The 13,987-nt window shown below is 35.5% G+C and overlaps 1 protein-coding gene across 1 annotated transcript; it reads right to left on the bottom strand.

Moving 5' to 3' along the window:
- Window positions 1-5,693: 5,693 nt before the first annotated feature.
- On the bottom strand, window positions 5,694-9,365 carry LOC120085071 (protein TPR1-like). The gene is made up of 4 exons (XM_039040919.1): window positions 9,247-9,365; window positions 8,971-9,150; window positions 8,135-8,203; window positions 5,694-5,940 (listed from the first exon to the last, which is right to left on the bottom strand). The coding sequence occupies exons 1-4, from the start codon at window positions 9,333-9,335 to the stop codon at window positions 5,727-5,729; spliced, it is 552 nt and encodes a 183-aa protein (XP_038896847.1). The 5' UTR covers window positions 9,336-9,365; the 3' UTR covers window positions 5,694-5,726.
- Window positions 9,366-13,987: the final 4,622 nt, after the last annotated feature.

The raw sequence follows: 13,987 nt of genomic DNA, 5'->3' as shown, positions 1-13,987 counted from the left end.
AATTTCTCAAATCATTTTGAAAACTAGTGCATAATTATTTGGGTCATTATTTTCTTAAATTATTCCCCCTAATATCTACTTTTCATCTTTTTTTGTTAATTTTTCTTTTCAATTTGAAAGGATCAATTTTCTAATTTCAAATATGCCTGCAATCTAAAAACTAGGAATCAAAATATAATCTCTTTCAAAATTTCTTTCTAACATAATTTAATTCAATTTGGTGACTCATGATTATACCTTTCCACGAATTAGGCTATATCCTCTATCACATCATCATTTACCTTCATAAAATGAATAAAAACAAGAGCTAAATAACTATTTACACATGAAATTGCTATATTGGAATTTGATTTTTTTTTTTTAAGATCTACCATTAATTCAACGTTGGAATGCCTTGAATTTGTTTGTTGGCACTTCGAACAACCAAGTACAGGGTCAGCGAGCCGGGGTCCAGGGACGGCGCGTCCTGGTGGGGGTTCGGGGGCATTGGTGCAACGTGTAACGGTCATGCTTGTCCAGGGCCTGTTGCCCATGGCCGCATGCCCAATCCAACCCCCTTCTAGCATATTTTCATGTCCTGTATATGTTAGTTTAGTTAGCTTGCTTTCTTTACATTTTCATTGTAAGTGACCACTCGCCCTTTTGCATATGCAAGGGCGCCAGTTGGCTTTTTGTTCAGAATGCACTATATGGGATAAGACAACCATCATTTCCTCATACCCGGAGTAGTACTCTATAAAGCCGTTGTTGTTGCTTATTGCTTTCTAGTCTACTACAATCTTTCTTTCTTTATTCACACTCACAAATCTTCTTACGAAAACCTTTTCTCCAAACCCGTTTTTCAAAACCGTTTTCCCTAAAACGGGGTGGAGGTTGCAAGAGGCACTCGGTGTGTGCCATCGGCAGTCCGTAATCGAGTTGGCTGGCTTGTTCGTGAGCGGGAACAAGTGCCGCACAATCGCTAAGAGAAGCGTCCGAAGGAGCGATTGTGACAGTTTGGTATCAGAGCCAAGTTGGCTTTATAGAGGGAAGATCAGTGATCATTGTCGGCGACGAAGAACTTGAACAAGTCCCATGTGGACAGATTGGTAGAGATAGAAGAACAAATGCTCTACCTGAGAGAGGTCCCAGATAATGTTCGTTTCCTTGAGACTCGGCTACAAGAAGTTGCCGAGAAAGCCGATGGAATTGATGCGTGTTTGGCCGCCTAGACGGATTACCCGTCAGAGAATTGATGATGTGAGGGTAGGAGACCCTCGAGACCAAAACAGTACGGTCCGGCAACTTTGAACGAGGCGATAGCTCCTCGGGTTCTGTTGCCCACATAGAGGAGCGTGTCGAAGAGCTGGACAGCTCCCAAAAAGCAATACTTCAAATGGTAACCGACCTATCTGAAGACTTTCGATCGGCCCTGGATGTCGTCAGAGCCGAGATAGCGGATGTGAGTGCGAGGGTGAATCTCACCATCCGAGCGGTAGGGAACCAAGCCCCACCTGGGGGCGCAGGGGCAGTAAGCCGAATAAAAAATCCCAGAACCAAAACCCTTCTGTGGGGTGCGAGAAGCGAAAGCCCTGGAAAATTTTATCTTCGACCTTGAGCAATACTTCAAGGCGACGAACACAGTGGCTGAAAGAGTCGAAAGTCACAATAGCAACGATGCATCTAATTGAAAGATGCAAAACTGTGGTGGAGATCACGATTTACAGACATACAGGAAGGACGTTGCACTATTGATACTTGGATAGATTGAAACAAGAACTTCGTTCGCAGTTCTTCCCTGAAAATGTTGAGATCTTGGCTCGACGAAAACTCAGAGAGCTAAAGCAAACAAGTAACATCAGGGACTACGTAAAACAGTTTGCAGGACTCATGTTGACATACGAGATATGTCCGAAAAAGACAAGGTCTTTGCTTTGTGGAGGGGCTGAAACCGTGGGCAAAAGCAAAACTATATGAACAAGAGTACAGAATCTCCCTCTTGCCTATGCGGCAGCTGAACGACTATACGACCTTAGCACTGACTCACAAGATGTGAGGAAGCAATCAACTTCCTCAAATGAGGAAAACAGAAACAGCCGTTCCAGCCCTCCCAGGCCTGGGGGAGGAGACAAGAACACAGGGGGGACCGTAAATCATCCCAACCGAGATCAGGAAACAACTGGCGGGGCTGCCACAACAGCATAACAATTACAATCGCCCCCTGTCTTGTTTCATATGTAGAGGGCCACACAAGGGCGCGTGAATGTCCAAATCAAACCGCGTTTAGTGCTTTTCAAGCCACATTAGCCTCTACCTCTGGAAACGAGGCCGAACTAGAGGAGACGGTAACCGAGCCAGCGGCAGAAATTGAGAATCCCAGGATGGGGGCATTGAAATTTCTGTCTGCACTCCAGAAGAATAGGGAAAGGCGACGGAGCCACTAGAGAAAGGTCTCATTTATGTGGACGCTTGGGTCAACCAAAGATCGGCCAAAACCACTATGGTTGACTCTGGGGCTACCCATAACTTCATGGCGGAAACGGAAGCTCGCCGCCTGAACTTGAATTGGGAAAGAGATGCAGGAAAGATGAAAGCTGTGAATTCCGCAGCCCTACCGATTTCGGGGATAGCGAAGAGAACTCCGGTAAAGTTAGGAGACTGGAAGGGCCTCGTCGACTTCGTGATTGTCAAGATGGATGATTTTGATGTGGTACTGGGATGGAATTCCTACTTGAACATAAAGTCATACCAGTGCCCCCGCCAATGCTTAGTCATTACCGGATCTACACCGACCGTAGTCCAAGCAAGTATCAAGCGGCCAAATGGAGTGAGAATGATCTCAGCCCTCCAATTGAAGAGGGGCCCGGCCCACGACGAACCCACGTTCATGACCATCCCAGTAGAATCGATTGAGTCCACTGAGGAGGAGATCCCCCAAGACGACCCTATTTGTCTTGGAAGAGTATCGAGACGTCAGGCCGAGAAGCTTGCCCAAGTCCCTACCCCACGAAGGGGGATTGACCATGAGGTCGAGTTGTTGCCAGGGGCAAAGCCGCCTGCCAGGAAGTATATCAGATGGCCTCGCCCGAATTGGCTGGGCGTCGAAAACAGTCAGACGAGTTGTTAGGTATGACTCAGCTTAGCTTCGATATCCAGCAGAGTTCCGCGGTCGGAAAGGCGGCCCTCGAAGTGTGCGACAGACAGCCACTCAGGCCACACTTGGTGGACCACCCTTATGCAGGCAAAAGTCCTCAGACACATAACTTCACTAAAGAGTGGAGCAAAACCCCTGAGATAGCTCGCGCCTACCTAGAAAGAGCATCAAGGAGAGTGAAGAAATGGGCTGGTAAGAAGCAGAGGGCCCTTGAGTTTCAAGCTGGGGACAAGGTCCTGATCAAGCTACGACCGGGACAGTTTCAGTTCCGAGGCCAGAGAGGACCAACGGCTAGTAAGGAAATACGAAGGTCCAGTGGAGGTAATTGAGAAGGTCGGGAGAACCTCATATAGGGTTCAGTTACCCTCATGGATGAAGATTCATTCGGTCATCGGTGTGAACCTCCTGAAGCCCTATCATCCCGAACCGAGGATGGACAGCGGAACATGCTAAGGCCCCATCAGTCACGATGAAGAGTTTTGCTGAGAAGAAGTTGCACAAATCTTGGGTAAACGTACGCGCCGCAGTGGAAGACCCAGACGAGAACTGACAGAGTTCTTGGTGAAATGGAAGGATCTCCCCGATGAAAGGATCAGTTGGGAGCGGGCCGAAGACTTGAAGAATGCGGCTCCGGCCATCGCAGGTTTTGAACAAGGTCGGTTGACGGGGACGTCAACCAATTAAGTGGGGGAGAATGTAACGGTCATGCTTGTCCAGGGCCTGTTGCCCATGGCCGCATGCCCAATCCAACCCCCTTCTAGCATATTTTCATGTCCTGTATTGTATTAGTTTAGTTAGCTTGCTTTCTTTACATTTTCATTGTAAGTGACCACTCGCCCTTTTGCATATGCAAGGGCGCCGTTGGCTTTTTGTTCAGAATGCACTATATGGGGATAAGACTAACCATCATTTCCTCATACCCGGTAGTAACTCTATAAAGCCGTTGTTGTTGCTTATTGCTTTCTAGTCTACTACAATCTTTCTTTCTTTATTCACACTCACAAATCTTCTTACGAAAACCTTTTCTCCAAACCCGTTTTCTAAAACCGTTTTCCCTAAAACGGGGGTGGAGGTTGCAAGAGGCACTCGGTGTGCCATCGGCAGTCCGTAATCGAGTTGGCTGGCTTGTTCGTGAGCGGGAACAAGTGCCGCACAATCGCTAAGAGAAGCGTCCGAAGGAGCGATTGTGACACAACGCCCCCGAAACCTATTCAGAATTCGTATTTAGCATATTTATTTATTTGTAGTTATTTACGATTATGACCCTATGGTTTAGAGTAGTGCGCTATATAAACTCTCTAACCCTAGAGGTGCCATTTGATGTAATTTTTCTGAAAATATTCCCTCTAATAATACTGTTCTCCCTCTGCCCGTGGACGTAACTAACACACTGTTAGTGAACCACATATATCTATGTGTCGATCTTCTCTATCTCTACGTTCCTTTTGTGTTCTTTAATTGTCGATTTCGTAACAAATTCAACCAAGATAGTCCATGTATAATCAAAACCCAATTCCAAAAATAAGGAACTACAAACAATAGAGATATTCTTTATAAGAAAAGTAATAGCTAATTTAGGCTTCAAGTTCTCATTTTCAATGGAATCCACTTGTAGAAATAGTAATTCAAATAAAAGTTAAATACCCAGCACAAGATAAGAACATATGCAACAAACTCTGAGAAAATATTTAACAAAGTGGAGAACCAGTGCATCGATTTAACTTTAACTTTCCTTATGACATATTTTTTTATCTCTATTCCCTCGAATCATGGTACCATGAAGATCGGGCGAACAACTTCTCGGATTGAGATTGGGGAGACTACGAGCGAAGGAGATGTTTCAATTTGGACAGATTATAGAACTCTGCAGATTTGATCGACATTTGATAATGATTTCGAGTGAATTTTTGCTTTCAAATTGTTATTGTTGGAACCAAATGTCGATTGTTGTGTTGTGGATAAACTCACTGCCTTTAAAGCAAGATCGGTGCGACCTTGGTGCTAAATCGCCAAAGCTAGCTACTCCCCAAAGTTAACATAACCTCCAATCTTTGGCGTGCACTTGTTGGAGACCGAGTTGAAATCGATGAAAAATTGCTCAGAAAATAGTAGAGAGAAGAAGTAAAGGTTGGAAATCTTGAAAACAAAGAATTTTTTCTTGATCTTGTAAAACTTTCTTCTTTATAAAGAAGATGAGGAAGAAAAAAAGGACAAGAAAACGGCTAGTTTCTAACGGCTATAAATGGTTAATTTCCAACGGCTATAAACGGCTAGTTTTCAATGTCATAGATGGCTAATTTTTTCCCTTTTTTGTTTGCTATAGACCTCGGCCAAAGTCATTTCCAACAAAAACACACTCCCAAATCTACTTGAATTCTAAACATTCCATAAATGAGGCGCAATTAGTTTAAAACTTCAAATAACCCTAATTTCATTTAGCGAGCCGACAAACCCATTGACTCGACCAGTTCATTCTTTCATTTCTTACATAATCTATGTGGATGAGATCCATAAATTAATTATTGAAAGATTACGAAGAACAGTTTTAAGTTGAGCTGCTATATATCCTCCAACGAAAGCTTCCCATTGATTTTCAATTGTCGGAATCTCGCCTGCAAGCCGCTGCCGGCCCGCCCGCCCTGGAGGCCATCGCCTTCGTGTAGACGGCCTGCAGCGTCGTAGGAAGCGGTGGAAATGAAAGCTTCCCTTGGAGAAGGGGATTGGCTTGAATGCATTTCTTGATATTTTCCAACACAACTTTTCTTGCTTCTTTTATATTTTTGTAACTCGAAAGCAACATGTGAGACCTGCATTTTATGATATGTGGAGATATAATTACCCTCTTTTTGAAAAAAAAAAAAAAATAGAAAATAAATGTTTCAAATTCGTCTTTTGATTTTAGGATAATTTCAATTTGACCTCTATAATTTAATCAAATTATTCTACATTATAGTTATATTTTAACCATGAGTTATATTGATTACGATGATAAATTGAGCTTGTGAGTATTTATATTGAATAGATGATAATTTTAATGTTAGGGTTTCAAATAGTTCAATTCACTTTTGTTATATTTAAAATCATACCGAACATGATTTTAGTCATTAGATATCCATTTTATTAGCATCAAAATAACATTTAAAAGTATAAATGAAAAACTTCATTGATTTTGAATGATTGACGATATATTTTAGAGTGATTTTAAATTCGAAAAAAATAATTTTAACAATTTTATAATTATTTAATTATTTTTTAAAAAAAAAATTGAACAAATGTTTGTTGGAGAATCTAAATTTCTTTATTCATCAAAATGTTCAAATTAATTGTGTTAAGAGTTGAGGGGAAAAGTAAAAATAGGAAAGGATAAGTAGGTTTTGGGTGTGAGGGAAACAAGAAAGACAGGTTTAGGAAAATTTTGCAAAATTCATCGAAATTAAGTTATAGTAATTAACTTCATTGTTCTAGATCAAATTATAAGTTCTCTCTGTAAACTTTGAAATTTGTATATATTTAATTCTTGATTTTTAAAAAAAATATCTACTCAATCTTTGAAATTTTCAATTTTGTATCTAAAAATATGTACCAATAAATTGAAATTTTTTTAAAAATTAATTTATCTATTAGATATAGATTTTAAACTCCAAATTTGTACATCCTCGTAGTTAAAAAAAAAAAAAAAATCAAATCAAAATTTAGGAATTAGATTTTTAATTTTAAAAGTTTAGAAACTGACTAAGTTTATAATTTAGTAAAAGTTCTAAAACTTTGTTCATCTAATTAAAATGGAAAAATTTCTAGTGTGACATGTACTCATTTTGTTCACACCATTTTTAAATATAAAAAAAAACTATTTATAAAATATAGTAAAATTTTAAAACTATTAATGATAGACGCTTATAGACAGTGATATTAATAAACACTTATAGAAGTCTATCAATTTTGCTATATCTTGTAAATATTTTCAAAAGGTTTACCATTTGAAATAATTTTCCTGGTGAGATGCACGACCGAGATTTAGTTTAAAAAAAAAGATTTTTTCTAACTTATAGATTGCTTTGGCTTGGACCTTTCTCGGTACATCTCGGAGATATTACACCGAGATTTTAGTCATTTTTCCAAAATATTATGTGATTTTCCTAAATCTTATATCCAATATTATATATTTGCAAGTTTTATCCAAATTCGATTATATTTACCAAATACCATATCGAAATCTTACGTAATTTTTTTTAATCTTTAGCCAAATTTTTAATTTCAAAATCTTTACCCATTATCCAAATGAATTTTTTAGATGGATATCAGGGGATTGATTTTGATTTTTTTTAAAAAAGGTAAAATATGAAAAATATATAAAATCTCGGTATAAATCTCGAGCAGATTAACACCAAGATCGGTGAATTCTCGGGCATATTATATTGAGATTTTATATATTTTCCATATCTTACCTATTTTTTTTGACAAAATTTTTCAAAATTTAAAAATCAAAACGCAATCATTCATCTAATAAAAATCTAATTGATAAATTCATTTGAAAATTTAGAAATTCGTTAAATCATCTAAACCGAAATTGACCTAAAATTACATAAGAATTGAATATAATATTCAGTAAAGATGATCGAATTTGAAGAAAATTTGAATATATATACGATTAGGTATAAGATTTGATAGATGAATATTTGAAAAAATTACTAAAATCTTGACTTTTAATCTCTCTATTATCGAGAAAGGCCAAAAGGCCAAAACAATCTATAAGTCAGAAAAGTAAATTTTTTAACTAAATATCAATGATCGATCTCACCCGAGATTTATCAAGAAAAAATAATTTAAGGACTTTTCAAAAAGTGTACTAGTTTTGAAAGATGAAAAGTTGATGATGCTATTTTTGACAAATTTTTTTAATTAATGGATTAAATTAGTAATTTAAGGAAAAAAAATATACGGAAATTGAAAACTTGCATAAAATTGTCCATTCGCAGTAGCTCAAAAGCTTGCTGAACCAACCCGGGGTTATATTGGTTGAAAATTTCGAGGTCGTTTTCAACAACTTTCCGAGCAATCTCCCGCTCTCCACTGCATGCAAAATAAATTTAAGAAAATATCATCTTAATCCCTGAATTTCTAAAAATAGATGTGATGAGTCCTTTGCTATAGATTCATTTGAACACATTTAGTTTTAAAATTCTAATAAATTTCGATTTTTATAAAGCTCGATTTGGGTCTCTCAATTGGAAAGGAGAGGTTGAATAAAACTCAAATGAGGGAATTTCGATGGAGGAAGGAAAGGAGAGAGATGGGTGAGAGAATATATTTTTATTTTTAATTGATAATTATTTAAACGTTAAAAATTAATGAAAATATTTAAAATCACTGTACGTAAACATCCATCCGTGATGGATTGCAATAGGTCAACTTTCCTTTATTTCAAACCATCTCATTTTAATTAAATTTATTTAAATAATAAAAATACCTGAGTAATGTAGTAGAGATGTTTTAAACCTAGTTTTAAAAACTGAATGACTAAGACTCGATTTATAAACCTTTTGTTTTTTGATTTTTGGTTTTTGTTGATTAATTTTTAATTTGAAAAAATTGATAAAAGTAAATAAGAGCATTTGAAAATATTGAAAATATAGAGTTAATTGAAATAAATAACTGAAACGGGCCCGAATTGGGCCATTGCCTATTTTCGGATGAAAAGGGTAATTTATTCCAAAATATTTACTAATTAATTTAATCATGCAAAATCATATTCTAGACTATGATCTATAATATTACATATACATGAAAAAGAAATAAAAATGAACAGAAAATCGAGAATTAAGAAATTTGATACGTACTCTGCAAGTGCTTCAAGGAATTTGAGCTTTCTAATCTCAAAGTAGATCTTATTGGAATAAATATTATCGTGAATATCAGTAAATCCACAAAGGTAGTTTTCAGCTTCATCATAAGCACAGCAATTCAACATCTCTTCAAAATAATTCATGTTGAAGAACAATCCCGTTTCGCATTCCAGTCTACCAATAAATTACCAAACACAAATCACTAATATTTTTATTTTTTAAAAAAAAAATCTTAACAAAAACAACAATAATAATAATAATAAATCTTACGAGCGAGCGGTTTCGGAGAGATTTTGGTGGTCGAGGAATTGGAGAATGAGGAAGAGCAAGGCGCGATCGGGATCAGGATCGGAGGCCATATCGCCACAGTGGACGGCGTTTGGTATAGGCAGAAGAATAATGAATGAGAGGTGGAAAAGGGTGGCCGGAGAAGGTTGAATTTATAAATGGGAATTTGGGGCCACTCTCTGCTCCGCCGTCTCCACTTGTCATTCAGTGTAAGTTGTAACTCATGCGAGCCCAGTCCCACCTTCTTTACATGAAAGGGAACTTTTCCCTTTTCATGAGGACCACATGGCAGTATGACCGACACGTGTCTATGTATGATGAGGTTGTAATGTAACTGCTAAATTGTGAAAATAATTTTAAGATTTATTTAAATAAACAAACAATAACAATTGCTTTATTGCCATTTGAAGCCATTATTTGAAACAGGGATAAGAATGAGGTTTTTGTAACGGTCACTTTGAAGGCTTTAATATGGTAAGGAATCATTCTGATGTTGTATACCATTTAAATTAATAAATATACATAATACTAAAATTTTGATTAAATTATGTAAAATACTCATAAATATTTAAGAACAATTATCTTTTGAAAAGTTTTATTTTGACAGAAATGGTTTTAAAAAAATATATATTTTCTTTGGAATATATCTATAATTGAGAATTTGAGGCTACCCTACGCTTGCTTCGTCGGACGGCTCTACATGTGGGTCCCACTTCTCTAACAGCATTTAAATAAAATTTCATTTTTGACTCTACATTTGTCATGGTGTATCAATTTTTACCGTAAATATTTAATGTCTATTATTGGAGTTTATAGTTAATTGAATATTATTTTTATATTCTATTCTATTTCCACTAATTTATCTATTATTTTTTTAAAAAAATAATAAAAAAATACTAATCCATGTAAATTCACTAATTTCAATCAGGATATAAATTTAAGTTTTGATTAATATACAAATTAACTAATTAATAATATTTGTCAAAATCTACAAAATTTAAAAAAAGTTAGTTTCGATGTTTTTTTTTTTAAAAAAAAAATCTTATCGATTTGTGTCATTAGTATAACATTAGTTAAAAATACAATATTTTTATGAGGTATTTTTAACTAAAGTTTACTAAAAAGGTAAAAGTTGTAATATTTTAGTTATGGTGAAAAATGGAACAGATATCAAAGATTGGGACAAATTGATGAAGCTAAAAGTTTATGATAACAATTGATAGTCTCTAATTATTTTATAGACATGCTAAATATAGATATTAATTAAATAGCAAAAGGAATATTTTTAATATTTTATAAGATTTTTTTTTATTAATTTATAAATATTTTAAGGTTTTAGATGGTTGGAAACCTTATTTTTGTTGGTATACACGTTTGATTATATTTTTGCTAGATAAATTTTAATTAATATTTGTTTTTAGTAAATTGGTAATATCAACTCGCTCACAATATTCTCAATATGTTTTCGAAAAACGTTCATAAAAGATATTGTTGAAGAAGGTGAACCAAAACTTCAACTCCATTCTACTTCAACACTTTTTGTTTCCGACCTCTATTCAAACAATAAAACATAAAGGAGTTAACAAGTTGTTATAACTGTTTCTCTCCAGAGCTCCAACTATGTGTATAAAAATAACTCAGCTGTAAAGAATGAATGTACAGTTTTTTATTTTCATTTTCACAAAAATAACCTAGCTTTTACGATACTCAACAATGGACATCTATTTATTTGGTAATTTGGCAAGTAGGAGGTGAATTACATAGACACTAATAATGTGTATCCTTGAGACACATAGATAACACATGGGGTAATAGAAAAGTGATACATGGACACTAATAATGTGTATTACAAACCATCATTGTATCTCGTGTCATCTTGGGATACAATGGCGGATTATCTTTGATGACGATTTTGAACTGTCATCAAGTCTTCTGCCATTGTATATATACGATGGCGGGTGTAAACTACCATCCTATCATAGACCTTCGATGACCGTTTTGTATGATATCAGTTAAGAATTGACATTATATACATAATTGATGACAATTTAAAACTGGTTTCATTTCTAATGTATCATATAATAGATATATTAACATAATTGAAACCCAAGTTTTTCATACAACGATTTTACAATAAGAATTCCTTGACACAAAAGTAAAACAAAGACAAAACTTCATAATATAATCCATCATTTCATTCCAATAATGCTCTCATAACAACCCTACAATATATTATAGTAAAGTTACAAAAATTAGTCTAACAAACAAACAAAGCTACACAATATATTTCAAGCTTATACAAAATTCCTAAAATCTACTAAATTTCATAAGATCTCAATAAAATATGCTTAAAGGCTGTCAAAAGTCCAGAGCAAAGTCAAGCAATACAAGTTATACCATCATGCAATCTAGATTAAAGAGAGACCGCACCATTTTCCAAGCACCACATCATGTCAATTAGGTAACTCCACCAAACTCAAAGCCTCATCAAGCGTTATCTTTTTAACTTCCTGAAATCTGCAAATATAAGAAATGATTGGGCTTCTAGAATTGCATTGGATGACAAAAAAATATCCAATAGTAAGCCAAACATATTTACCAAACACAAAAAAACATCAAGTGCTCAGATACTAAGAGAAACTAGGAGTTTAATAATATAGATATATATCAGGTGCACCTTTAACATTTTACTCAAGGTCTGGCAATTATTCCTTGCCAATAGGAGTGATTTCCTCCCCTTGTCGTCAAAACATGATCAACTTACCCATCAAAGCTTATGAAATTCGTGGCAAGTCAAAAGCACATGTACTATGATTTGTTGTATTACAGAAACCAACCTAAAAACTATGCCAATAAAAAATAAAAGCTTTTTTTTTTTAAAAAAAAGGATAGAAAGCTTTTTAAATTTCATTTTTTAATAGTCCAAACCTAGACAAAAATGAAAAACAAAATGATTATTAGATAGACCTTAAGTTAGTCATTTATAGAATTAACATCAAACTTGCCCCTATTTTTTTTGTTTGTGACACAAAAAGTAAACTTATTATCAATAAAAACAAAAGCAGTAGATTAGAGAAAAAGAAAAATAAGCACAATTTTTTTTTTCTATTAGATGATCAGGTCAGGTAAGCTTCAAAATGTAAACAAAAGATACACACACAATCCTTCTACTGAAGCAATCCAATAGCTTGATCTCCTATATTCCTAGTGACACATGTGGCAATTTTTTCATCTCCTTCCAAGTCTCCTTATTAAACTATACAATTCATTTAATGTCCATTTAAAAAATACAAGTCTATCGAAGTTCCAAATTCATCAAGTCACCAAAACCAGTTAGAAACCTATATACTAAAATCACAAAATGTCAGCAAACGTTCTCACCAAATTTAAGCAGGAATATTAAGAAAATGAAAATAGTTGATATTTGACATTGAAGACTAATTAAACAAATAAACTAATCCAGTTGCCTCGGACCCTAGCTAATAAACTAGGCCAAAGTCCCTTCAAAAATTGAAAGTTACAACTATATACATATAAACTTAATATCATCGCCATTTGAAGAAAAATCCTTCATCCATACATATTAAAAGAGTAGAAGAATAGAATAGAGAATACTAAGAAGTTAGAATACGCTGAGGAAGGAAACAAGAAAACAGATAGATGAAACTTGAAATACGTTCACAATGCAAGTAGATACGAAACTTATGCAAGCAGATACGAACCTTATGCAAGCAAAGAAAGCAATGCTATAAATAGACTTGCAACCGCTGCATGCATACTCTCTTAGAAGCGTCTCTAGCTAGGAGCTGAGGAATCTGTAGAACTGTCTCCAGCCGTGCATTGTTGGATGAGGAACAAACTTGACAGTTCTAGTAGGTCAAATAACCAATGTGTAACGGCATTTGTAGACGACAAATAATGGAGAACTCAGTTGACGACATTTGTCTCGATTGGACCATAAATTTTGAACCTAGTTGTTGCGGCCATCAAATAATGGAGAACTCAGTGGCCGCCACCTCGAAGTAAGTCGCCGTTGTGTTGAAGTAAGTCATAGTCGTCATACGTTGCAATCTTGCACAGTCGAAATAGCGTTGCCGTCAAACGTGAAGAAGCTAAGGTAACCGTTTGAAAGAAATCGAGGGTTGACGATCTGAAGTGGTTTTGGAAATTTAATTAAATAATGAAAGTATGTTCGATGACGCTTTTGAACCGTCATTATAACGGTGACCTTTGCACGCGATTTTAGAAGACTTTTCCCGCGTTACTTTTCTTTTTAGATGAGTTTCTAAACCGCCATCAATTTTTTTATGACCGGTTTTTCCTGACATCTTTTATGAAACTTTTGTTAATGTACGAAAAATTTCATAGTGTATTTTTCTAAAACTGACATATAATTCATCTTTCATTGTTTATAAAATGCCAACTGACATCTAAAATCAAAATTGTTGTTGTGGGTTAAGATGACCGTGGCTTTCACGTTGCGGCAACGAAGAGAAAGCCTGCTACTAGATCACTGCTTTCACACTATTAAATCGTGAACGGCCTACACGGCTCAACTTCCTCTTCTATCTTTGTGGAGAAAGAAGAATTCACTTTGGATTGGGATAGATGATTTGGTGGAAAGAACATTAGACTTGCTGAACACCATCGAATGGTTGTGTGGACAGATGACTTGGATAGATGACAGATGGAAAAGGCTTTTCCAAGTCCTTTTCCATCTCGA

This window comes from Benincasa hispida, chromosome 9 (genome assembly GCF_009727055.1).
Source record: "Benincasa hispida cultivar B227 chromosome 9, ASM972705v1, whole genome shotgun sequence".
Lineage (NCBI taxonomy): Eukaryota > Viridiplantae > Streptophyta > Magnoliopsida > Cucurbitales > Cucurbitaceae > Benincasa > Benincasa hispida.
This window is presented reverse-complemented; position numbering and strand designations above follow the sequence as displayed.